This window comes from Catharus ustulatus, chromosome 3 (genome assembly GCF_009819885.2).
Source record: "Catharus ustulatus isolate bCatUst1 chromosome 3, bCatUst1.pri.v2, whole genome shotgun sequence".
NCBI lineage: Eukaryota > Metazoa > Chordata > Aves > Passeriformes > Turdidae > Catharus > Catharus ustulatus.
The window spans coordinates 39633121-39658535 of record NC_046223.1 but is presented as its reverse complement, the minus strand read 5'-3'; the positions used below and the strand labels follow the sequence as shown (position 1 = coordinate 39658535).

The following is a 25415-nucleotide window of genomic DNA, read 5'->3' as shown; positions in this document are numbered from 1 at the left end:
AGAGTAGCAATTTGTAACAACCGCGTAAATGCAGGGTTTTACTGGCAGGAGCTCGACTTTGCAGTTTGCACTGACTTGGTTTGCACTCCCAGGGTTGAAAATGTCAGAAAATTATTCACATATTGGCCGCACCTGAATATTAGCCACATTCCCGGTACGGGAGCAAAATTTTGGTCAAAACAGTGCAGCTTGTATTCGTGAAATTACTGTAAGTCAACTGAAGATTGAAACTATCTACATTTGGAGGATAAAGATATAACTGATAAAGTTAAGTCAAGGTTCAGTTTTTCAAAAAAGTAACACAGAAATGTTATTGCTCAAGTTCCATCTCAGTTGCCTCTTTTTAGAAGTAGTATCTTTAAAGAAAATTTAATCATTTAGTTAGCAATTAAAAAGTTTACATAAGAATTCACCTAGCTAGCATATAGGCCACATAAGCTTACCAAAAATCAAGATTCGTAAAATCCACATAATTTAACTTTGCAAGTGAAGATCAACAACGGCTTTTTATCACACAAGCTATCATAAATATATATCAAATAGTTTTCCATTTACAGAGAAGCAACACAAGAAAACCTGTTGATTGTAACAGTAATTACTTATTGCTTCTTGATAGCTATAAAAAGAGTACAGTAAAGAGTAAAGTATAAATGCATCCTATGTGCATTATTTATTGGTACAGCTTCAAAAAATTGCATTTCAAACAAATATACTTCAGCCTTAAATTCAGTGAGAAATCTTACAACTCTGTACTTTAACCACAGAAAAAAGCTTCAGCATCCTAGTTTTCCTGAGTAGTTAGCCCTTCGGTATGTTACAAGTCCTTTAAGGGCAAGTTTAAACCCTTCTTCAATGGCAATACAGCAAAACAAATTGTTCTAATAACAGAATTCCTAACTGGAGTTTCCTACTCTTTTGTATTCTCCTCCACAGTACCCAACACCACAATAATCTCAGCTCCTTTTAACATTTCCTATGACCTTGCCTTGCTCTTAGTTTCTTTGCCTTTCTCTCTCCCCCTTTAGAAACTAGGTCTAAAAACAAAGTATTTTTGTGGAAAGAAAGATGGAACAATAAAAAAAAAGTAATTTGGAAGCATTTAAGAGAGCATAAGCAAGGAAGCATGTCATTCTTAAAATATGTGCTAAAGGAGTCCCTTTTGTAGACAATAAGATGGAAGTCAAACATCCAGCAAATTGAAGAGGCAGAAGGAAAATGCTACCATATTAAAAACTGTCAGAAGGGCTTGAGTCATAAGAAACAGGTAACTCACAGAAGCTTTTCTCCTCTCTTTTTGCCTCTTTAGACCTACTAAACAAACAGAACATGATTTGTGAACAGGATTAGCCAGGAGAATTTATAGCAAGAATAGCATGAATCACAAAGAATTAGACAAAATAAAAAAAACTTTACACTGTGAAGTAGCCTGCTATCTTTGATGGAATGAACATGCAAATTTGTTAACAATTATCATGAGATATAAGTCTAATCTGCACACAATAAAGGATACAAATATAAGGGTAATCACCATCACCATAATGAGTTTGATTTACATTTGTTGTATATAAAAGGAATTCTATTATATATATTGTCTTAGTTTTCTTTTGTTCATAGCACTTAGCCTATTAGAATTTTACAACTAGATATTCTTGTGTTCATGGATGCATGGACACAAGGTAAACAGATATATACTGTATTAAACATTATTAGTTACAAACAGTATTTTCTGATCAAATGATTTTTAGCATTCCTGAACAACAGCTTCCCTAAATAATCAAAACGAAATTTATAAAATATGTCTAAAACACTATTTTCCCTATTTTATTTTGTATTTGTCTACATACAGTGATTGAGCAAAAGATTTTAATGTTGCAAAATGAAGCAGAAACCTAAACCCAGCAGATTTAATAGTGTGCATGCAATCTCAATTCTGACTCCTCCAAATTTATCCTAAGGACTAAATAATAAAAGCTGCTGTAACATTAAAAATTATAGCACACTATGAACACACAAAGAAGCAGTAATTAAGATACCACAGGCAATGTAGAATCTGGATTTTCCCAATTTTGTTATGCTTTACAACTAACAGTATTTGTTCCTGTGTGCCCTTTTAAAGGAACAAGCAACAAATAGTTCCACCTCTGGCAAAAGGAACAACTCCCTCCAGTCTCATTTTCTCCTATATCTCTCATTATCTTGTTGAAATACTAAGATATCTTCATGTCCATAGGGTGCTTTGTCAAAGGCAGAGAAGGAGGAAGAAAACAAGGGAAACTGCACGCCAGAAGTAAATGCCTGAACATGGGGCAGCATTTACCAGGAATAAGAACCAAGCTTTATATCTTCTGCAGACACTCAGCTGTTTTGTCAGGGGTAGGATAAAGCAGAGATCTGTAAACAGGACAGCTTGGAGTTTTTTTTGATCCAGCCTCACCCCTCAATATATAGCAGTTCAGAGAGCTCTCAAGCATTCACTTTGGCTGAAGGGTCTGACTCCAAATTTTGATGCAGTTTTATTTTGGTAGTTGTCCACAGTTATTCTGCAAGTGAGAAAGGAAACCCCACAATTCCAGTTTATATATCAACCAAAGCCGAAAAGAATTTCACATTACAAAACACACACTATAGCCTATAGAGTTTAGTTAAACCAAAAGAAAGAACTTCTGCAAACACTGCAAAAGTGACAACTTAGCCAAAAAAAAGTAAGAATCTATTAAAACAGTAAAAGTTAAGCCATTAAGTACTAGGGCTGCTAGAAACACTACTATTAGCTACCAAGCTCTGCTATGAAGGCTATAAGGAGAGGGAATCCAAGAAACACTGCCACCATGCACTCACTTTCAAATATTGCTAACTGGGAAAAGCAATCTCTGTGCTAATTTTTTACACTAATTCTACACTAAAAGGTTAAGCTCTTTTAAAATACTTACAAGTGATCTCCACAGACTCATAAAATAATTATTTGTGTCTGTATGGTAAAAAATGATAGATTTGCTTTAAGACCGCATATACATTTTCTCATTCATGTTTATGAAAACAGTTTCAATAGTTTCTTTAAATTATGACGTACCCAAATAGTAAAAAAACAATTTGAGAAATGTATTGAATTAACTGTGAATCATGTATATTTTGTGAAAATACAAGGACACATTTACATCTGTACGGATGTCTGTATCAAGCAACTGTGTAACTACATGCATATACAATTCAGTAATATACAGTAAATTAATGAATACAAGCCGCACGGACTATAAGCCGCATCTCTGGGTGTTGGCAAATATTTCGTTCTTTGTCCATAAATAAGCCGCACCTGAGTATAATCCGCTCTGTCGTTCGCAGCGAGGACCCGCGTGCAACAAAGTTGCCAAATAGTAACAGAGCGGCGGCAGGGCGGGGCTTACTGGCTCAGCCCGCTCGGGGCTGCTGACTGGGCCAGGTGGCCCAGTCCGGCGCTGCCGCTCGGGGTCGGCTGCCGCTGCCACTGGGCTTGGTCACCCCGGCCTGGCGCTGCCCCGCGGTGGCATGCAGGTATGGAGCCCCCCCGCACCCGTGGGCGGGGATGGAGCCTGCCTGCTCCTGCCGTGGCAGGCAGGGACAGGAGCCCCCCACTTACCCCATGGGTCACGGGGATGGCAGCATGGGGCCCCCCCGTCTCTCCCCCGGGCTGCAGCAGAGGAGGGAAGGAGAGAGCTCTCCCGCCTCTCTTCCCACCCCCCGTGCTGCCTGCAGGGAGCCAGGCCCCACCCGCGGCACAATAGAGTAACAATTTGTAACAATCGCGAAATGCCAGCTTTCACTGGCAAGTTGCTCGACTCGGCACCTCGGTCTCCGCTTCTGGGGGTGGAAATGTGAGAAAATTATTCACATATTAGCCACTCCTGAGTATTAGCCGCATTTCCAGTGTGGGAGCCAAATTTTAGTCAAACATACACATTATACATAACTAGACACAGTAAAAAAACTGATAGAGCAATGCTATGAACATCGCTGTGAGCAGAACGGTTATCACAGCACATAGTAGCACACTCTCTCCCAGTTTTCCCTGAACTGACACTCAGATGGAACTATCAGTAGCTCTGCAGTTTCTGCAGCAGAAGCATTCATTCAGATTCCCTGTACTAAATTTAATGCCACAGCGGCATGAAGTTTTACATTCCTGCTCATGCTGAAGCCAGACATATACCATGTTTACAAACAAAGCCTTAATATCCCAAACAACTTTTAATTTACATCAAGACCTTTGACCTGAGTTCAAAGGGAAACCTACGAGCCATACACAGCTCTTCTGGCTTCTACAAGGAACATGAAGATGTTCATGGGCTTAAAAGTCTATGTATATACAAGTCTATGGGGTTGGGTGGATTCAGCCCAAGTACTGAGGAATCTGGCAGAAGAGCTCACCAAACTTACTTCCATTTATCCTCAGTTGTGGTTAACTAAGGGAGCCCATGACTGGAGGTTGGCCCATGTGACGCCCATCTACAAGAAGGATTGGAAAGAGGATCAGGAAACTATAAGCCTGTCAGCCTGACCTCAGTACCAGGGATGGTTATGGAACATCCTGGTGCATTCACACAGCACATACACAACACAAGGGATCATGCCCAGCCAGTACAGGTTTAGAAAAGGCAGGTCCTGCCTGACCTGCCTGGTCTCCTTTTATGACCAGATGTCCTGACTAGTGGTTAGTAAAGCCTTTGATAGTCTCCCAGGGCATTCTCCTGGGAAAACTGGTAGCCCATGGCTTGGACAGGTGCACTGTTCACTGTATTAAAAACTGTCTAAATGGCCAGGTCCTGAGAATGATGGGCAGTAAGTCCAGCTGGCAGCTGGTCACTAAGTGGTGCTCCCCAGGGCTCAGTAATGGGGCCAGTTCTGTTTGACATCTTTACTGATGATCTGGATAAGCAGATTGAGTGTGCCCTCAGTAAGTCAGCAGATGACATGAAGTCAGGTAGGAGCATTGGTCTGCTGGAATGGATGAAAGCTCTGCAGAGGGATCTGGACAGACTGGATCAATGGGTTGAGACCAATTGTAGGTGGTTCAGTAAGTGCTGCCTTGGTGTCCCAACAACCCCATGCAGTGCTACAGGTTGGGACAAGAGGGGCTGGAAAACCGCCTGGCAGGAAAGGGTCTGGAAGTGCAGATCAACAGCCGGCTGGATATGAGGCAGTGTGTGCCAAGGGGGTCAAGGAGGTCAATGGCATCCCAGCCTGTACCAGCAATAGTGCGGCCAGCAGGATGAGGGAAGTGAGTGTAGTAGGCACTGTACTATGTACTTGACAATGGTGAGGTTGCAGCTAAAGTCTTTTGGCCAGCTCTGGGCTACTACTTCAAGAAAGATATTGAGGTGCTGGATCAAGTTCAATGGTGCAAGGTATAGAGTCTAAGTTAACACTCGTCCTGTAAGGAGTGGCTGAGGGAGCTGGGGTTGTTGAGCCTGGAGAAAAAGAGGCTTAGGTGTGACCTTATCACTACAACTGCCTGAAAGGAGTGTGTAACCAGGTGAGTGTTGGCCTCTTCCGCCAGCCAGCGACAGGATGAGTGGACACAGCCTCAAGCTTTACTACGGGAGGATCAGTTTGGATATGAAGAACAATTTCTTCACTGGATGATCAGACATTGGAATGGTTGCAGAGAGGGGTGGTGAAGTCACCACCTCCAGAAATGTTCAAGAAACAACTGGATCAGGCACTTAGCGCTATAGTTGAGGTGATACGGTGATGATTGTCAAAGGTTGGAAAAAATCTCCAAGATGGAGTCTAACTTGTATGTTTCTATGATATCTGTAGCTCAATACAAATAAAGTGATCTTAGAAATGAATGATAAAGGCAATCTGAGAGATATAAACAGCTTTTCATAAAACAACTAATGAATTTAGTTTAATAATGAACTTCATTATTTCATTAATGAATTAACAAAGTACAGGAAAATATCAGGTCGTATGTACTTTTACTTTTCCCCACATAAAATAATTGTGAGGAAAAGCCTAACAAAAGTAAAATTTGATTGTACTCTACACCCACCACTTTAATTATGGAAAATTAAAGTAATCAAGCAAATGTTACTATAAGAGCATTATAGTAAATACATTACTTATTCATAGTCTACTCTGAGTAAAATTATACATTCTGATGAAAAGGAGACTTTTTATTTGACATGTCAATTTCAAAAACACCAAAAAAACAACACTTTTATGATTTGCAGAAAAGACCTCATTCCTTGACAACATTTGGAGAAAACAGAGAAACTGACATCCTAAAACTTGGTCATGGAATATTAAGCTTTTTCACCCTTATTTACATTTTACCTTAACCACAACAGTGAGAGAAAGTCGCTTATATATGATTACTGTTTGCCGAGTTAGGTTGGTGGCTCTATTTAGTTTCAAGCTACCACACAAGGCATCATGAAAACCAATGGTATGGAATTATTAACAGATAAGCTAAAAACTGAACAAGCTAGCGAAACTAATTTTCCTTTTTACATCAAATGGGATTCTTTCCAGTAGTCTAGATAATTGTGTTGGTAAAGTACATACTATGAATTTAAACAACAAGTAAAATACTTAACTTCAGTCAATAGCCAATACTTGAAAATCTTTGACCTTCCTTCAGTATTTTAAGGTTTTTAAGAGATAATTCTGATAAATTAACCCATTGAATAGTCTGATGGATCCCTAGCTATGCATCTGGTTAAATGCAATGGTATTTCATCACAGAAACTTTATCATTAAAAACTATAGTTTTTTATCATTAATGCTTTACTGCCTGAGAGATAAGTTCCAAATTCCATTAGAAATTTGAACATAATACATTTTTTAATAAAAACTAGCATTTTAAAGAAACTATAAAACTGAAAATTATCCACCACTGGCCTTTCCCTTGACTGAATAATTTATTACAACCACACAACTCCAGAAGTCTTTAAGATGTGATACACTAAAAGCATGCAGGGAAGTTGCTTGATGATTTTTTAAAAACTATTGGTTCAAATTAAAATATTAAAACACTTTGCTCTAAATTCTGCCCAATTCAACCACATACACATTTACATTGTGCAATGTTATCTGATTACCAGAGATAAAGTTCTCAGTATGAGTCACACATTGAGAAAAATGTCATTCAATTTTATAGAACTAACCCCCTCTGTGAGCATTTTGTAACAGAACAAACCATCTTCAGGATTCCAGTCATTATGAGGTAATAACTCAAAGAATTAGAAACACAACTTCTGCCATGTAGCCCTAAGGATGCTTTATTTAATTCACATTCATCATAATTTGTTTCTCAATTATACCTCAGATCACTTGTAACTGCAATCCTTTCGGTCAACAGCAAGCCAAATTTCTACTCACACTGCAGACTGTCTGCCAACTATGCTGTAGATGTAGAGAGGTTCATTTTTACAATTGTGCACCACCACCACACCACTGCAACCATTGAAGTAGCAATGAAAGAGTGCCAATATCACACTGTAGTTAAGTGCTATGCAGAAGGCTGGATATTTTTGATTATCCCTTATATGTCATCAAAAGGGATGAGTAGAACAAGACCATAACAAAGTCAGACTTATGAGAGAAGTAAGTAAAGGAAGAGTAAACAAATCTTCACTAAGGATAGTTACAGGAGAAACATTGGTTACCAACCTTTTCAGTGTGTTTTCTCTACCTATGTTCCTGAAATTTTATGAAATAGTGAAGAAATCATGTTCAAAAATATGAAAAGCCCAAAAGGTCGACTTCCAAAAGAAAACAACCAAAAGTCAAGATACACAATACTACATGAAGCTTCAAAGGTCACCTATAGAACTATGAACTTGCTTTCATTAAGAAGAATTAAAATTCTACTGCTATTTTCTTTATAGAGTTTAATAAAGTAGGTCTGGTTAACTTAGTATTTAAAAACTGCATCTCCCAATTATGTTGGTTAATTTCTACATCTAACTTTGCTTTGATCTACCAATACAACTGTGTATTCAGCCCACATTTGTTCCAATCGCCATCAAATATCATCACAATATAGCTATGTACAAGCCAGCTGTATATATTTCTACACACAGAAAAACTAGTCATTAACAAACTTCTTCCAACTTAGTCTTAGAGTTGGAAATGAAAAATATCTAGTATTCAAGTGCTACAAGCCTCAGAAAGCACTTAAATTCTGCCTTGTAATATTTAGTAGTGCCATTAAGATGGTAAAGCCTTACCTGCATTACATAACCAGAAATCTACATAATCTAGAAATGAATAAGGTAAGGTCATGTGACTGAAGCAAGGTCACATGGCCCTGTTATCATGAACTACATTGCTGCTCCTTGTATAAAAATGTATATAATGATACTTCCGTTAACTCAAATTCTATATAGTAAACATAAAAAGGTCCTCGGGCTATCAGAGAATGACAGATATAAGATACTGCTTAGAGAACTATAATAGTGATTAAAAAAATCAGTTTTATAATCTTCACATTCATCACATAAGATATAAAATAAGCCATTAATCCCTCCAAGAAATGGTAGAGAAATTTTAAAATTATGGAGGGCAAAACAACTGTCACTTGATTGTCACTCTCAAGGATCAGGGAATTGAGGCAGAAATAAGTTAACGCATTGACCCATGATCTTAATGGGATGGAGATAGGCATAAACGTGATCTAATGCCACTCAGCAGTCCACATCAAATTTCAAGGAAGGCATTCAGAAACCTCTTGACAAGCGGGAAAAATGAGCTGACAGGAATTTCACAAAGTTCAGCAATAGTAAAATTAAGGTTCTACACTGGAATAGTTTACACAAGATACTGACTGGCTATAACACAGCTTTGTAAGAAAGATCTTGGGGAATCTCTGTGAACACACGGAACACTTGGGTACTCTTGTGGCAAAGATGACATAACTACATACTGAGGTGCATAAGAGTGTTGGGGGAATTGAACATTCTCCTTTATTTGAGGTTTGTGAGACTATTCGAGAATAAGACCACAATTCAGACTACCCAGTACAAGAAAGATATTAATAAATTGAAACAAGGCTGGTGAAGGCCACCGGTATGAAGAGAAGACTGGAATATGTGACACAAGGACAGAGAGACTAAAAGAGCAATCTGAACATGAATCTCATTGCTACCTTCCATTACAAGCATGAGAGCACAGTAGATATGAGTCAAGCTCTTAGAGTTGCACAACAATAACAAAGAAAAGGAGGCAATGGTTACAAATTACAATAAAGAAAATTCTGATTTGACTGCAGAAAAACCTTTTTTCACAATGAAGGTAGTATCAAAGATCATGTAGAATCTCCGTTCTTAAAGACAACCAAAACCCAGCTGGACAAAGTCCTGAGCATCCCAGTGTGACCTGAAAATAAATCAGTTTTTAAACTACATGAAAAATGAAACATAAAAACCTAGCCTACAAAACTCATCTTAGACCAAATGTTCTGCGCAGTTTTTTATTTTTGGGAAAAATTATCAAATAAATACTTAAAAAGCCCCAACTAAACAACTTCAGTCTCCCACAGAATTTGACTTCTCTGCCAAGAACCTAAATCAGAGCAGTCAGGCTTTCAAACTTGGTAGCAGCTTTCAGAGTACATTAGTCTTGCTTGCAAACAATTTCCTCTCTGGCACAGCTCAGAGGAAGATATCCATGCTTACTTCATTAAACCTATCAGCAGTGTTTGACACTGAAGATCACCATGTGCTGCTGACTTGCCTGGGAGACTGGCAGAAATGAGTCAGTCACCCTGAACTGGATAGGTCAACTCCTATCAGTCAGATTTCAAGACAGTTCTGATGTGTGGTTTCTTTCCAGCCTCAAGAGCTTTTATGGGATGCTACAAGGATTAGTTATACCTCTTGTTTTGTATAACAATACTTTGAGAAGTCTTGAGACAAAAGACTTCTCCAGTGGCAACAGAAGCTATCAGACTCCTTATTTTATTTCTTTCCTGCAGCTAGCAATGATGTGACAGACCCAAAAAATTCCTTCAAGATTTTTATATTATACTTCAGAAATCTGAAGTGATAAGCATATATATTGTAGGACAACTAAATAGAAGTTCTACTTAGCAGGATTATTTAAACATATTTTAAAACCCTCACCTGTGAAAATGGGAAATTTGTCTTTTCTACATTCCGTTAAGGTTTATGCATATAAACTCTGAAAATATCCAAACTTCTACTCAAGTCTTAAGCAAAAGTATGATTTTTTTAAGATTAAAAAGTTTAATTTTGATAGCTGAATTCTGGTTGTAGTATGTGTACAGTAAATCATACTGTTTTGATAAAAATCCAGTATACATATAGGGCTTACAGCAAAAAAAAAGTACTGATATTAATTTTACCCTCCATACTTTTTATAGAGAAAGTTCTCAGCTATCAAATCTCCTCACAATTTTTGGTAGATACAGAAAGCATATCTAGGCATTAAAAACCAACATTTTAATGTGAGCTGTGAATCTATTTATAACAGTAAAAAAATACTGAGAAAAAATTAATTATCCAATACTTAAGTACCAGTCCATTAAGTGAACTTACAGAAGTAGATTTTTTATAAAAATGCAAAATGGATTTTTATCAATGTTAAGAATTTAGTATCCCATGATAGCATCTTACCTCTATAAGTCATACCATTTCTAAAACATAATTAGCTGATAAAATGCCTATCCTTGGAACAATTCCTTTTATTAGCCTTCCCAAAATACAATCTCATATGTTTAATCATAATGAACATAAATTAAAAAACATATTTTATATTAATGAGCATTGATAAAATTATTTTGGTCTCTTCCTCACATGGGAACACATATTTGCCTTACAAAAAGTACTGGTTCCCTCTATCTGCCTTTTATCTAGTACTTAATTCTATTTTACTTATAAGAACTTACTGCCGCAAGGTCATTTTTCATTAATGCCACACAAATTTTTTATATCAAAAAAATCTCCAATGTCCATTACAATGCTTAGACTTACTGGTAACTTTGCAGCTGGAATCTTTGCAAACTAGAAGTTGTACCATGATTATTACCATCCTGTGTTTTAACAGTGTATCACAAAACACGTAGCAAAATTTGAGACGTAAAATTTGAATGTTTCTTAAATCTTATACCTTTTCATTAAAGTCATGTTTCTAGAGAATTAAAATCAGGAGGTTCAACAATAGGACCTCATAAACAACAATATACTTCCTGGTTAGTTGCAAAACTTCGTGACAGATACATGAACCTTTAGTCATATGAAATCACACCTATAGGCTAAACATGGGAACCAGTGAAGAAGTGAGTGATTTCTCCTCTGTCACTACATGAAAGTAACTTCTGCTTACTAGTGAAGGTCAAAAAGGATCTGCCTATGTCCTCTCGTCATGCCGCTGGCTGCCTGGGAGAAGAGGCTGACCCCCACCTGGCGACACCATCCTTTCAGGGAATTGCACGGAGTGATAACGTCACTCTTCAAGATCTGAAGCCTCTCCTTACAAAATTGCGAGGATCTACTAGTGAAGGTCAAAAAGGAAAGTAACTTCTGCTTACTAGTGAAGGTCAAAAAGGATCTGCTGCTACTGTGCTGCTGAGCCCTCTGTCAATCAGCTTTGTTGGTACCAGTCATTTAACTGGAAAACCACGAAAGTCACTAATGTTCTTGTTAGCTCCAACACTGAAATCCAGGCTCTGAGAGAGATTATTCATTTTAACAATGAAATTAAGTAACTTAATAACTAAGTTGTCATCTTCAAGAAATGGCTTTTGATTGAAAGAAACTCATACTTGATTCGTTTGTGACACTGCCATTTTATTTAGTTCCTTTGTAATACCATTATTTTTCAAAGTGAATGAATATACTTACCCTTTCTAAAAAACCTTCACATGGAAACAAGGTTTATACACACATGCTGTCTACATTTGCCTGTCTTCACTCCTAAAAATGTACATTTGTTGTTGATCTTCAACTGCATTTGAGAAAATGGCAGTTTCAAGCATAAACATCTGCCCTTTTGGTTTTTTTTGAAAATAATGGAGAACAGAAAAGGGCGATTCAAACATGAGGCTTCTTTATCATGTTAGTAGACCCCAAATATTTTATAAAAAGTTTAATTTTCATACTAGTCAACCCAAAAAAAAAACCCCAAAACCCTGCAGGATATCAGGCTTTGTTAGTTTGAATAACTTGTACCTAGTGTAGCAGCATATTTTCACTTTGTGGGGTGGTTTGTTTGTTTTTTTTTATATAGTAGCATAATCTACTGTGGTTAGGCTATAAATTTTACGTGGCTCTAGAGAGTCCTCAGGAAAACATAAGAAGCATGACAACATTTATTAAGATATCCCTTAAAAACATCCCATTTCCTTTCTTTGGAAAAAGATGATCCAAAAAAATTTTGATCAGATAGTTTGTAACTTGCAAATAAACAACACACAGTAATAGGTCCTTCACAGATACCTTGTGAACTACCATCTTAAAGTGGGTCTATGGGACCCTGAAGAAAAGTTAATGCCAATCTAAAGCCATCAATTAGACAGGGATCAAGAAAACAGGGCAATAGACTGGAAAAGCAAAGTACAAATAAACCTAAAAATATAGGTTAAAGAAAACACTATCTACAGAGGATTACAGAACCCCTTCATTTAATGAGCACATTACATCAACTGCAACACTTTTAAATACCTACTAGGTAATAAGTAATATTTACATTATAGCATTTTCTAGATGCCTAATGAAAAGCTTTTGGCCAATTGAGTTACCCATGATACAAACCCAAGATTGGTTTGAACACCAGCCCCCAGTGTCAGGGTAAACTCAAAGAGCCTAAATTAGGTCTTATCCCAGGCTCCTTCAATGTTGGTGAAGAGAATGAGACACTTCAGTTGCTGGAAGGCATGCTGAATACCTGCACAGCCTTGAATATAGGGATCAATGTGAATTTCCATTCCTCTTTAGAGTTCAGACTCTCAAATCAAAATTACAAAAGTGATATATCAGACTACTAAAAATGCAGACAGTGAAATTATTTTTTGAAGACTGAAACTGCTTTCAGGAAGGTCTCTTTAAATAATATTGCCTTCTTTTGCATTTTTATTTATGAGTTAGAATACAATCTCAAGAGGTGATGATTTTGTTAATTTCTGTATTAAGAACACAGTGAAGGCTTCAAAAGAGTTACTGACACAAGGGGGTCCACCTCCAGCCCACTAGGAAGAGTATTCAGTTAGAGTCAGCTGATTTGCATTCAGTCTAAGCATGAACTCCAAACTGTGACTTCAAGCAGAAAAAGGTCATATGCATATCTCGGCTAGAGGATCTCTCAGAGGAACTCTCTTGGCAATCAGAACAAACATTTTGCTCAGAAATGTTTACCCTTGTCATTGGCTAAAGAATTGTGCCAAACACCCCTAGGCAAGTGTGGGTTGTTAATCCATCCTAGAAGAGATGAACTTAAAATTAATAAAACTGAAGAATATTTAATTTTATAACAGAAAAAGAGCTCAAAGTGTTCCACTTGCCAGAAGCAAAAGAATAAATAGAATAAAATAAAGAGAATAGTCACCTAAAACCTACCAAACAGTGACCTGATAAAGAAGAATGAAATGAATACCAAATGGGGGAAAGAAATCAAGAGTTTATTACAAATTGCCATTAACAAATCAGTTAACTCTGTAGATACATTTTTCTATTTCCATCCAATATATACTTTATTATTGCTGTCTAATGGAACACTGTACAATAGAGGCAGAATTGTTCTATTGCTAGTAAAGGGTCATTTGTCTTCTAACTTAAACTGAAAAATATTTCAATTCTATCTGCTGTCAGGGAAAAGGAAAAAAAGACAATCCAAACAAAATCAAATGTGCTCAAACCCAGTAATTTCTTCACTAAAATTTACACCCAAAGGCCTGAACATTAGGTACTATTGACAGACACAGCATTGTCAATAGTTGGCACTCAGTTAACATTTCTCTTATAAGATTCCTTTGTCAGATAACAGATAGAAGAGGTTGTGAAATCACCTGCAATCTCAAATGCATAACTCATTGATTTGTTTTTAATTTTAAAAAGTAAAGTTCAAGTGAATCAAAGTGAGGAATGTTACACAATTTTTGTGTGCTAAGAATTCTTCATACTAGATGAAGAACTAAATGACTGAAAGCCTTCAGAAGCTATCAAACAAAGGATTAAAATTTGCTTGTTGTCCTGAATCATAATATTGTAATACATCTTGAACATGTGCATAGGCATACTAGAAGTTCATAAAATAACCATGACTTAAATAGATTTTTAGAAGGCAAAAGCATGCTCAAATGTTACTTCTGTGAATTTTTAAGGATAGTCTCTCCCTAGAAGTAGTTCTCACTCTAAATACTTGCACAGTGAAATTTGACTAGTACATGATAAATTCATATAGGTATGAAATGGAAATTTCTAATAGCATTGCATCGGTTAAGTTAAGCATTGACATAATTTAGAGATAAAACAGAGTGAGACCACCATTACCTTAGGGTTACATTATTTTCTATTAAAAATACCAACATAACTCATAGTTCAACCAGGTGTTACACATTACATACAGAAATCACTTTCTGAATTTGTCAGACTGTATTACACAGGAAATCAAATCATAGTAATAGTTTCTCTGACCTTTAACTATTAATATAAAACCTGATGAATTAAATGAAGGACACAAATTAGAAGGGCATGAGATAGTAAAACCCTGTATAAAAAAATAAAAATAGATAATACACATACTTCCCACAAAAACTATATCCCAGTTGTGCCCTACAAAACTTCAATTTAAAATTATTATAAGCTCATTCCTTTGAGACTTTTTTACTACAAAATTAAATAGGGTATTTTAATAAGGTCTGCGTATAAGCTTTACATTCTCTAGAAATCTTCTTGGTATATCAAACTGCCCTTCTCCCAAACACCCAGCTGATGAACATCACTGCAAGGGAAATCCACTGATATAAAAAAAGGCACTAGTTGAAGGAGAAGTAAATAAAGACAGAACAGGTGAGCACAAACAGCAGATAATAGTGCAGGAAGAGAGAGATCAATAGACCTGCTTTGGGAAGTAAAAATGCAAGTTGTCTGTGAAACTTCTGTGAAAAAATAAAAAAGGTTCATAAAATTCTGGCCACAAAGTCAGTAAAAGTATGCATGTACCTTTGCCTAAGCAGTATTAGCTGAGAAGATAGCTAATTCAAAACAATGTGACATTAAAACATCATCAATAGGACAGTAAAATAAATCAGGGATTAAAATTTTTTCTGAAGACTGAAATGTAGACCACCAGTCTTCTCCACTAAGTATACAATTATTAGCCTTTAAACAGAAAACTTGGATCATTAGCTATGTCCCCTAATTTAGGCAAGACTTATAAAGGACAGAAAACTAAACCCAAAGCTTTCAGATTTTTTAGAACACCTCTTAAAGACTATTTTAAAAAGGGGACTGTGATGGCCACACTCAGTGGAGGATCCAGGAGAGGAAGCATGCATAGGGGCACATATCAGCCCCAAACGCATGATCCTGCACAACCCTAGACTCGCACAGACCCTTTTAGCCAGGATGTTCCTTGCCCACAAGCCCTTGCACACTCACTCCCTTGCAGAAATTTTCCTTCCGCGGGGATTTCCTCACTTCCTTAAGTGAAAAAAAAAATCCAGGAAGCAATAGTTCATTCCATAAATCATGGGCTTAATAATACAGCTGTCATTAAGGCAAATCTTACATGGAAATAAAAAACCATAGCTACAATTACTGAAAGAATGAAAAATCTGCTCAACTTAGAAGACCTCATACCTTTAGATATTTTCAAGAACACCTAGTAAATCCAAACAATTTGTGCAGGAGTAGATCTTTCATGTTATAATACTATGCAGAGCAAGATAAAAACTATTAAAAATGCTCATGTGATCACAGCAAAACCAATGGATGTCTTAAGCACATAAGACAGGCAAGAAAACAGGGTACCCTCTGATCTGGATTTAGGTCAGTTTTTGTACAGAATACTATGTACTGCCTACTAACCACACAAAAGATTCTCATTTAAATGTTTCTGACAAATAAAATACGTCTCAAACATAACTTTCAAGATGTATTCCTCCTCCAACTGGTTGTTGCACAGGAAGTTAGCAGCAGGCCATTCTTACTGTAAGAGCTCTCATTGCACAGATATTTCTGTGACATTAAATGTTTTAACTTTGTCATATGGTGCAGCATTTTTGTACTCACTACAGTATATATACTCATATAAAAGTCTTTCATTGCACAAAAAAAATTGAATCCACCAACAACCAAACCCCACCAAACAATGCTAGTCTGTATCCAAGTCAAACTAATGACATACTTCTATTATGAAGCTGAAAACAAATCAGAATTTACTCTTGCTATCAAGACCCTGACATCACCCCTTGAAGATGGGTGAAGAGTAATTTTTTAAAAAGAGAAAAACTTAAGAGACCATCACAAGTGTACAAAAAGCTAAATTATGTGCTTATCATCCTATTATAATTAAGGCAGGTTTTATTATCACATCAGGATCCCTTTTTTGTCAGGCAAGAGACCCAACAGAAATTTCACTGAAAGTCTGACAAATTCAATTGCTCTCAGGTGCAATTCCTTTATTTGCAGGCATGCCCTCAACTTGCACTCCAAGTCCAAAACCTGGAACTATAAGAAACACTAAATTTGTTATGTATCTACAGAAACAGAGTGCAACTATTAAACACAAGACTGCATAATTCAGCCTTCAGCACCTTGTGGCTCCATACAGAAGTTTATAATTTTATCTTATCTGACACATTTTATCTAAGAAAGGAAGTCATCAGAGCAGAGTAAATTTTCCAGCAAAAGTTATTTAACTATGCTATGAAAATGAAAAGCTATGCCAAACTGCTTATATGAATGTCAAGTACACAAAAGAATCAACTACTGCTAGGAGGAACCAGCCAGTCTTTCACAGCAGTTTTTCTATGACACTGTCCAGAAATGTTATCATTGTACCAACAGGATTGTTTGCTACAGTTTTTTTGACTTCACAATAATTGTAATCGCAAAATAGGTAAGAAAACTTTGTTAAAAAAAACCTCTCTGACTCCTTAAAAGTCTTATCAGCAATTTCAGTTAAACACAGACTAAGCATATATATTACCCAAAGCATCAGTTTTGAAAAAAAGGGGAAAATTTAATTTCCATGGTACAGACTCCAGCACACTCTGCCTGGAAAGTTTGGGAACACAGCCATAGGAAAAAACACACTGTGTTAGTGATCACTCAGGTCACTGCTTTAGGGGTCACATTCAGCTCCTTGTCTGCTTCCCAACTCCTTTTCCTACTGCATAGGCCACTGAGCAACATCTCCTGCCTCCTTCCCCCTCTTAAAGCTTACAGTGTTATTTAACTTTAGCAGTGACAAGAGGAGACTGTGAGACAAGGGACAGCATCCAGAAACTGACAGATACAGACATGGCCAGCAGCTCCAATTCCTTGAAGTATTCATTGCATACTCGGCAGAAGCACTCCCTGCACACTTACAGAAGACCACAAGAAGAATTAGCTGCAGCTGAACTCATAAACACGTGTTGCTCCCACCCAAGCACTGATGCAGGCTTACTCAACTGTATTCAGAAAGCCAACCTGAGGTTCATAGCAAGCTACTGTAACTAGAACAATATGGTGTTACATGGTTTCTCTGAGGGTCAAAAGACAGGTGCGTTTATTACCCTGTCCACATCTTCAGAAAAGCAGCAGATCTATTAAGGCAAAAACCTTCAAATGCCTTCTTCCTTGTCCAAATAGGAAGTAAGTCAGCCATCACTAATTTTTCTGACCCTTACAGCAGAAAAGCCATGCAGTGACCACAAACGAACATAATACAGAAGACCTAGAATCATGGGAGAACTCAGGTTGAAAATTACCTCAAGAAGTCTCCAATGCAATCTCTTTCTCCACGCATGGTTATCTCAGAACAGGTTTGCTCAGTTTTTTTCCATTTGAGTCTGAAGATCTCCAAGAAAAATGTACAGTTTGGGAAAGCTCATGCACAGCTTGACTACTCTCACTGCAAAAAAACCTTTTCACCATCATGAACATCGTACTGCACCACACAAGTCTTGCTCTCTTGTAGTAACTAGGTCAAGACATACCTGACTGGCATCATCACCAGTCTTTTATTAAAAACTTGTCATGCCTTCTCTCAATGAACCTCTCTCAGGCAACTCTGACTCCTTCCCTAGGAAAGGAGCTTCACACAGCACTGACTCCTTTTATTACAGGCAGCTCCACACAGCATTGACTCCTCTCCCCTCTGCAAGTTTCCTTCTACATGACCGGTTAAGTCCCAAGCTGTCCCTTACCTGGCCACCTGACCCTGTCTGTCCCTCACACAGCATCTTACCTTAATTGTCCCTTGCAGAACTGCATGCCCCTTCCTCCTCACAGCAGACTCCATCCCAAGCTCCAACTGCAATTTGCAACCACCTAACCCACTCTTTTATAACACCCATCCTTATTGGGCAGGCAAGGCTGTTTGTACTGCTTGGTAATCAGTACAGCTGTAATTCATTGGGAAAGATTGCCTCCTGCACTATGCTTAAAACTTGTCTTCCCACATCCTCCTACCACTAGAGATAATAGACTGACTTTTTCTTCCTGAAAGCCTTCTTATAGTTATTGGATTGCTAGGTCTCTTAAGACTTAATACCATGAGGTATCCTGGTAGCTTTCACTTTTCCAGGCTGAAATACATTTCCCCTCAGCCTCTCCTCCTGCAACATGAGCACCAGTACCCTGCCTTGATGGCTCTTCACTGAACTCACTTCAGGTAGCATCCTAGAGCATCCCCAGTCAACTAACAGGGAGAAGACAAAGGCTGAACTTAGACAGAGCACAGGATTTTTCTTGAATGAAATTGAAGGCACCAAGTTAAAAGGAAGTATGTGTACATATGTGTCCATTTCTTTGGAAAATGTTCTGGAGACTTAGTACTGAGAAGGGTGTTATGGTACATGCATTCTAACTCATCTCTTTCAATTTTCAAATGGGTGGTTCCAGAGGCATACTCAGCTGCATATAGGAAATGCTGACTTTAGATAATTCCCTACACAGCAAGTTGACAGCTTAAAATTATGTTCAGAGACTATTCTTACTCACTACAGTTTAATAATTTGTTCCAAATTCCCACATTTGCAGTAAAAAAAAAAATAAATATAAATGCTGTCTTCATTCAGAGAAAAAACAGATGAAGATATCCATATACTCAGAGCAGTGCAGGATTTTAACTTGTATGAAATCTATAAAGTCTGCAAAATTTAAAATAGTTTAATTCCTGTGCAAGAATTGACAGAATTTAACAACTATCTACAATCAGTTCCAGTTAGAATATTTTATTCATTAGTTCATAAGAAAGTAATTAGTAGAGCAGTTTCGAAAAAGCACTGCCATAATGTCTTAAAATCAATTTACTTTTACCTTCTCTAAATGTGAAACTTAAAACCTTCCCAATGTCTTTTTCTGTATAAAATATCATTAATCAAATGAAGTGATTTAAGAGAATTGTCCATCAAACCACAAAACAGTCTAACTGAAATTTACCTATTAACTATTTTAAGTCATATGACGAAATTAGAAGATTTATTGAAGATTCAAATGTATAATGGACTTTCATAAATGAAGCAGCATGATTTCTTAGTGTTTACGCTAAGAAACTGATCTTTTCATCCTCAGACTGCAACTATGAACAATACCAACCTTTCACCACTTTCACAAAAATAAAGTGCTGACTTTGAAGTATTTTAAAATAAGAGCAGTATGATTAAGCCATCTAGGTTATAGCTGGAAAACATAACATGAAATAGAAGCTTTTTGAGGAAATTACGGACTTAAGCATTAGTATTTTTTCTGTATATTCTGCTTTTACGTTTTACTATCAAAGAGGTCATTACAGTAAATACAAGCATGGAATTGGAAAGGAATCTAACTTTATGAGGGGAAATAAAAACCTCGTTGTGTTGAAGCTTTTCATGTTTGAATCTAATGCAATTGAAGTGCCTCATCAATCTGGTGGGATGACTATTACTGGCACAAAGGAGGAGCTACCAACAGGCAGCAGATACAGGCAGGGCTGCAGCAGTGACTTTTGTGAGCTTACGTTATTATCAAAGTGTATGTCAAGTCTAATAAAATGCTATTAAATAAAAAAAAAAAAATTGAGCTGCACAAAGAATAAATGTCCAGGGATGAAAACAACAACTTTTAATTGTGGTGCAAGTTTATGCTGCTGTAAATGCTTGTGGGATTACCCTGCTAGAACTCGGTATCATAACTGGTTTCATATGAATTAAGACTGGAATGTTTCCAAGAGGGTACATTCCCACACACATAGCTTGTGCTGACGTTCTCTTGCTTCCCTTCTCATTGCATATATTAAGAGCTGTTACAGCTTATCCAACTTACTCTCTATTTGCAAGAAAAAACAATGTCAGTGCAAAAGGAGAGATGGAAGCATGAAGTCAGGACAGAGAGAAGGGCAAAATAGGTGAACCTCGTTAAAGCAGAAGCTTTGCTTGCCTCAATCCCACAGACAGCAGTGTGGGATTCAACACCGAGCTTTAAGAGGCTGGAGTATTTTCAGCAAGATCAGTTCTCTGAGCAGCCAACATTGCACAAATGAGGACACAACAATGGGCAGCAGTACTAAACAGCCTGCAAGAGGAAGAAGATAGGATTGCCTTCCAGAGCACTGACAGTTTTAATTGTCTCACAGTGTTCACTGAAGTGCACTTGTAGCTTGTACACAATGGCTATTGTTAAACTGGAGAAGCTCCTCCAAGATAGATGAGCTACTTCTCAATATACATTGACCAAAGCACTCCTTTAACTTGACATCTATTTGCCCCAAAACACACTGCTTTTTCCAATAAATTAGCTGTTATAATTAAAAGATACAACTTCTTTCTCGTATTCTTTCCTGTAGCCTCAAAATCAAATCAGAAACTTTGATTGCTACAAGGTAAATAACAAAAGTAGTCTTGGTTACATAGTGTGGATGATTACAAATATAATGACAAATTACAAATTTCAGAACATAAATCACATTATGGTTAAAATGAAACTTTTGCTACGAGTTATTATCAAATGGTAAAGGGTAAGAAAGCCCTTCACAACACACATTACTGAAGATGGCTTGAAAAAAGAGTATAAAGTACAAATATTGAGATTTCATCCCAATACATACAGACTGCAGACTCCTAAATGTGGAAGTGGAACAGAAGAATGAAAATCCAGAGCTGCAATACAAATAACCATTTTTCTGCTTAAGAGGAATTACATGTTTTTTTAAGAGAAGCAAGCTGTGCCCTACACATAGCAAAGTCTCTCTAAGGTTGAAGCTACTTCGGTTTTAGTAATCCAGAAACAATTTTTAGCACCCCTTCCTTTCTAAGGACATCTAGTAAACGTTCTCATTCTATCCCTGTGGCCTGTTCCTGGGGGTAGTTTCTGACTTATGTCATGGAACACATCAATGTAATAGTAGTCTTTTAAAAGTTGGGAGATAGATAGGAATTACCTTTCTACTGTTTCCTTTAAGTACTAAAAATGAATCTTGTCCTTGAAAAAGTGCTTTTACCACTGGTGCCTTATGGAAAATTGAGACATTAACACTTTATTCTCTTATGTACAGTCGCAGAAAATAGAAAAATATCATCTAGAGAGGATCAGATGTGAAGAGATATCCTCCTGCTGTCCACATTCATGTTCAGACACTTCTACACTTGATAGATTATGTATTAATTTTTAATTGTATTCCTAATTCTACATGCAGTACCTCTGAAGTAAGAGCACACAACATTCTTGATTCCACTGGAGGACAAAACAATTAAAATGTAAATGTAGCTTGTTAGTATAGAAGATCTTTATTGAACCTTGCTTTTAATCTAAACTGCTATATAAATTTACAGTTTTGGAGTAACTTAAACAGGTTATTCAATTCAGGAACATTTTTTAATGAATATTTAAGCACTGTATTTCACTAAGCGATTTTTGGACTTAGCGAGAGCTGAGAAAAGTCTTAAATGTTGTATCTACTTAATTTCTGCACTTACTCCTGACTATGAAAGCAGACTTTATTCAGGAACATTAATGAAAAACAGCTTAGTAAAACACTATTTGCCCAAGCAACGTAAAATAATTCTGGAACTCTTACTACAATATTTATAGTCATAGATGCATAATGGTAATCTGTTAAGACTCTACACTAAGAGTTTAAGACTAACTACATGCATGCACCAAAAGCTATTAATCAATACCTCATTGTTTGACCTAAAGATGCCAAACACGTTTAACCCTATGACTTATCATGCTGTTAACAAAAAGAATTACCATGCCTTTACTAGATATTCCTGCTGTGCTTACAACTCTCCAGTCAACTCCTAAGCCTTCCATGAGAACTTCATCAATGATGTCAAGCTCTGACAAGTGAGTACTTAATAAATCTAAAGCTCCATTTAGAAAGTAGTTGGAAAAGAGAAAAGGAATTCCCACTTCTGCACAGACAGAGTGGCAGTGAGATATTCCTTACTCTATCCTGATTTTTCTGCACACTGACTGGAAATTATTCTAGTGACTGCCTGACCACTGTTGGAGCTTTTGCAAAACATAGTGCTGGCACTGTGAATGTCCCAAGACCTCTAGGAGTTTCAGAGCTTCCAACCCAGTCATGAATAGAACGTGTGAAGCAGACCAAAATACTGTAAAAATAAGCTCTGACAAGGCTGAGAAGGCAGGCAAGAGGGTAGGTGAGCAGGGTAGAAATGAAACAGGTTGCCCAGAGAGGTCAGGCAATCCCTGATGTTGGAGGGTTTCACAGTTTAGCTAGGAAAACCCATCGCTGACCTGATCTGAGTGCCAGTGACAGGCCCACTTCAAGTGGGAAGTTGGGTTAGATGATTTCCAGATGTCCATGCCAAAGAAAGTAATTTTGTTATTTGAAAGTTATTCAGTGAGTAGATGCAAAGGCAGCAGATTTACCTGTATGCAGTTGCTTAATGACAGTAGCACATAATTTAATGTTCTGTTCATGTTTAGGAAGTTAGAAATGAAGCCATAAAAGTTAATATTCTATAAATATTTAAAAGGAAACCTGAATTCTGATTAAACTCATAGTTAGTTATGTTCACAAGTCACAGCTCCTTTTAAAAAATTCAATATGTATTTCTCAGACTCCACTGAAACTGATGATTATTCTAGACAAAATTGTCTTTTACATACCTAGGTGTAAACAACAATGTGCAAATATCCATTACTTGAAGTTTTTTTCAGAGAACAGGAAACATATTTTAAAAACCAATACTAAAGGTTACTGAAGTATTATATTCTACTCCATGCATGTCTAGAGTAAAAACAAACAAACCAAACAATCTTTAAAACAAAGGGATTTTTTGGTCATGTTCACTTTGTGTTTTTCCAAGTAAGATGAAATATATTTTTATTTTTACTAATTGGGATAAAGTTTTTTAGGTACACAACGTTAACTCTATTTAAAATTTCTTTAAAGATGTGCTTGTTTCGGTTTTTAAAGAACCTTCTTGCAGATAACAAGATCAGAGAGACTGTTTCAGGAAGACCACTTCAGCAAAACAAGAGGAAATAATGTATTTCATAATAGTTGTCAGAATGCTCTATAGATTTAAAAAAACCCTTGAGGATTCAAGCCTTTGCTAACACCTTGAACTGTGTCCAAATGAAGAATACAATTCCGTTTAGGCAGAGATGTATGATGATAATATTACCTCATCCACTTACACGTTGAACATTTGTACTCTGTACTCGTTAAAGCTTTTTAACTCCTAAATTCTGATAAGGGTAGACAAATAAGACAGTAGAAAGAGATTTGAAGGGCCTTTATACTGCTGTTGTAACTCCCAAGCCTCCTAGTTCATTAGAAATTGTGACTGTTACTTGATGGATCAATTTCTCTGTCTTTGAACTACAAGTTGGAGAACTAATGTTTGTTTAGTATTCTCCTAGATGGTGTGGAAGCTTTTTGTTATTTTCCAAGCTTGTTTCAAAAATCTATTAATCTATTCTCCAGATCTTTGCCATTATATGTGACATGCACATCAATTTTATACACTGTGCCAGTGTATGACAACTTTTGAGAAATACTGTGCTATCACTTGACAGCATTTTGCTAAGTGGGAAGCAGTAAGCTTCATGCACAATTGCACTGGCTGGCAGTTTAACAGGATGCGCACTGCCAATACAAAAATCATACAAAAAAAAAAATTGTGGCACCCGAAGCAAAGCACTTGGTGAAAGCACCACGACTTCCACAGGCACAGAGTTACCTTGCAGTAATACTTCTGCAAAGTCCGACGGTAATTTCAGCAACCAGCAAACTCCACATAAGGTATTAGCAACTTGCACACCTTCCCGACATGTTTTATCCGCAGCTCTAACTTGCTATGCTTCTTGGACGAGTTATTTACGATCACCTTTATGCTAGCAGCAAACCTACCACGCTGTTTTTCATCATGGCTCTAATACTGAATCCCTCGCAGGCCTGCTGCTTGTCCTGCTGTTTGTCCTGTTTTTTGTCCTGCTGCTTGTCCTTCTTCTCCCGCTGCCGGGGGAACTTGTCACCTGCGGGCTTTGAAGGGCCCGGGCTCCCCTCTTCTATTACCATCTCCCCACAGGCGCCCGCGACGGAGCAGATTCAAATTACGGACTGGAAAAAAACAGCGGACATCAGCGTCCCGCGCCCAGCGAGTTAGAGCAGGCAGCAGGTCCAGCTCCGCTCCCCCCACAACCAGCGACATTCCCACACACCCGTCCCGCGCTTCCCCTGCCCCTCACGGGCCCCCTTTGCCTGCCCCCCGCCCCCAGTCCCCTTCTGCATCATCCCAGCTCGTTCCCCCTTCTCCGCTGTGTCCAGCCCTTATCACCACCTGATGTCCCTGTCCCCGGGAGGGTCCTCGGCCCCGCCCGCCCGCCGCTGTCCCCCCGCGCGTCCGGCCCTGCGGGTCCCTCTCGGGCTCCGTTGGGCACCTGCGGCCACGCGCGCTCCTCTGGACAAGCGATCGTCGCCAGGCAACGCGTCAACAACCCGCCGGGGAAGCGGGAGGGCAATCACGGACAGCCCCGTCGGCACCGCCCGGCGCCGCAGAGCTGTACCTACCGCCGGTGCACCGTACACCGGGGCGGCGGACAGCAATTAACGAGAAAGTCATTAGCGGTGCTGTGGGGAGATGTGAGGCGATGACGTGAGAGGAGCGTGTGCGGCTGTGAACTGGCCAAGAACTACGTTACCCAGAGAGCCCAGCGTGCGCCTCCACCTGCCTCGCTGAGGCGCGTGCGCAGTCAGGTCCGGCCCACCCCGCCCGCAGTCGCGCGACCCCCAGGGCGGCTGCAGGGGAAGCG

General features: G+C 38.1%; 1 protein-coding gene across 10 annotated transcripts in view; it reads right to left on the bottom strand.

Moving 5' to 3' along the window:
• PACRG (parkin coregulated) overlaps positions 1–25400 on the bottom strand; it is a 254702-nt gene extending 229302 nt beyond the window's left edge. For 4 of the 10 annotated variants that reach the window (XR_004417350.2, XM_033054743.2, XM_033054745.1 and 1 more), the window contains exons 1-2: positions 25174–25277; positions 24514–24723 (exon numbers count right to left, since the gene is read on the bottom strand). Coding sequence is in view for 8 of the 10 variants with exons in the window: in XM_033054743.2 (XP_032910634.1) it covers positions 24514–24681 (168 nt within the window). In the remaining 2 variants the exon portion in view is untranslated. The other 6 variants (XR_004417349.2, XM_033054739.2, XM_033054741.2 and 3 more) reach the window with 6 other exon arrangements.
• Between the last annotated feature and the right edge of the window lie 15 nt (positions 25401–25415).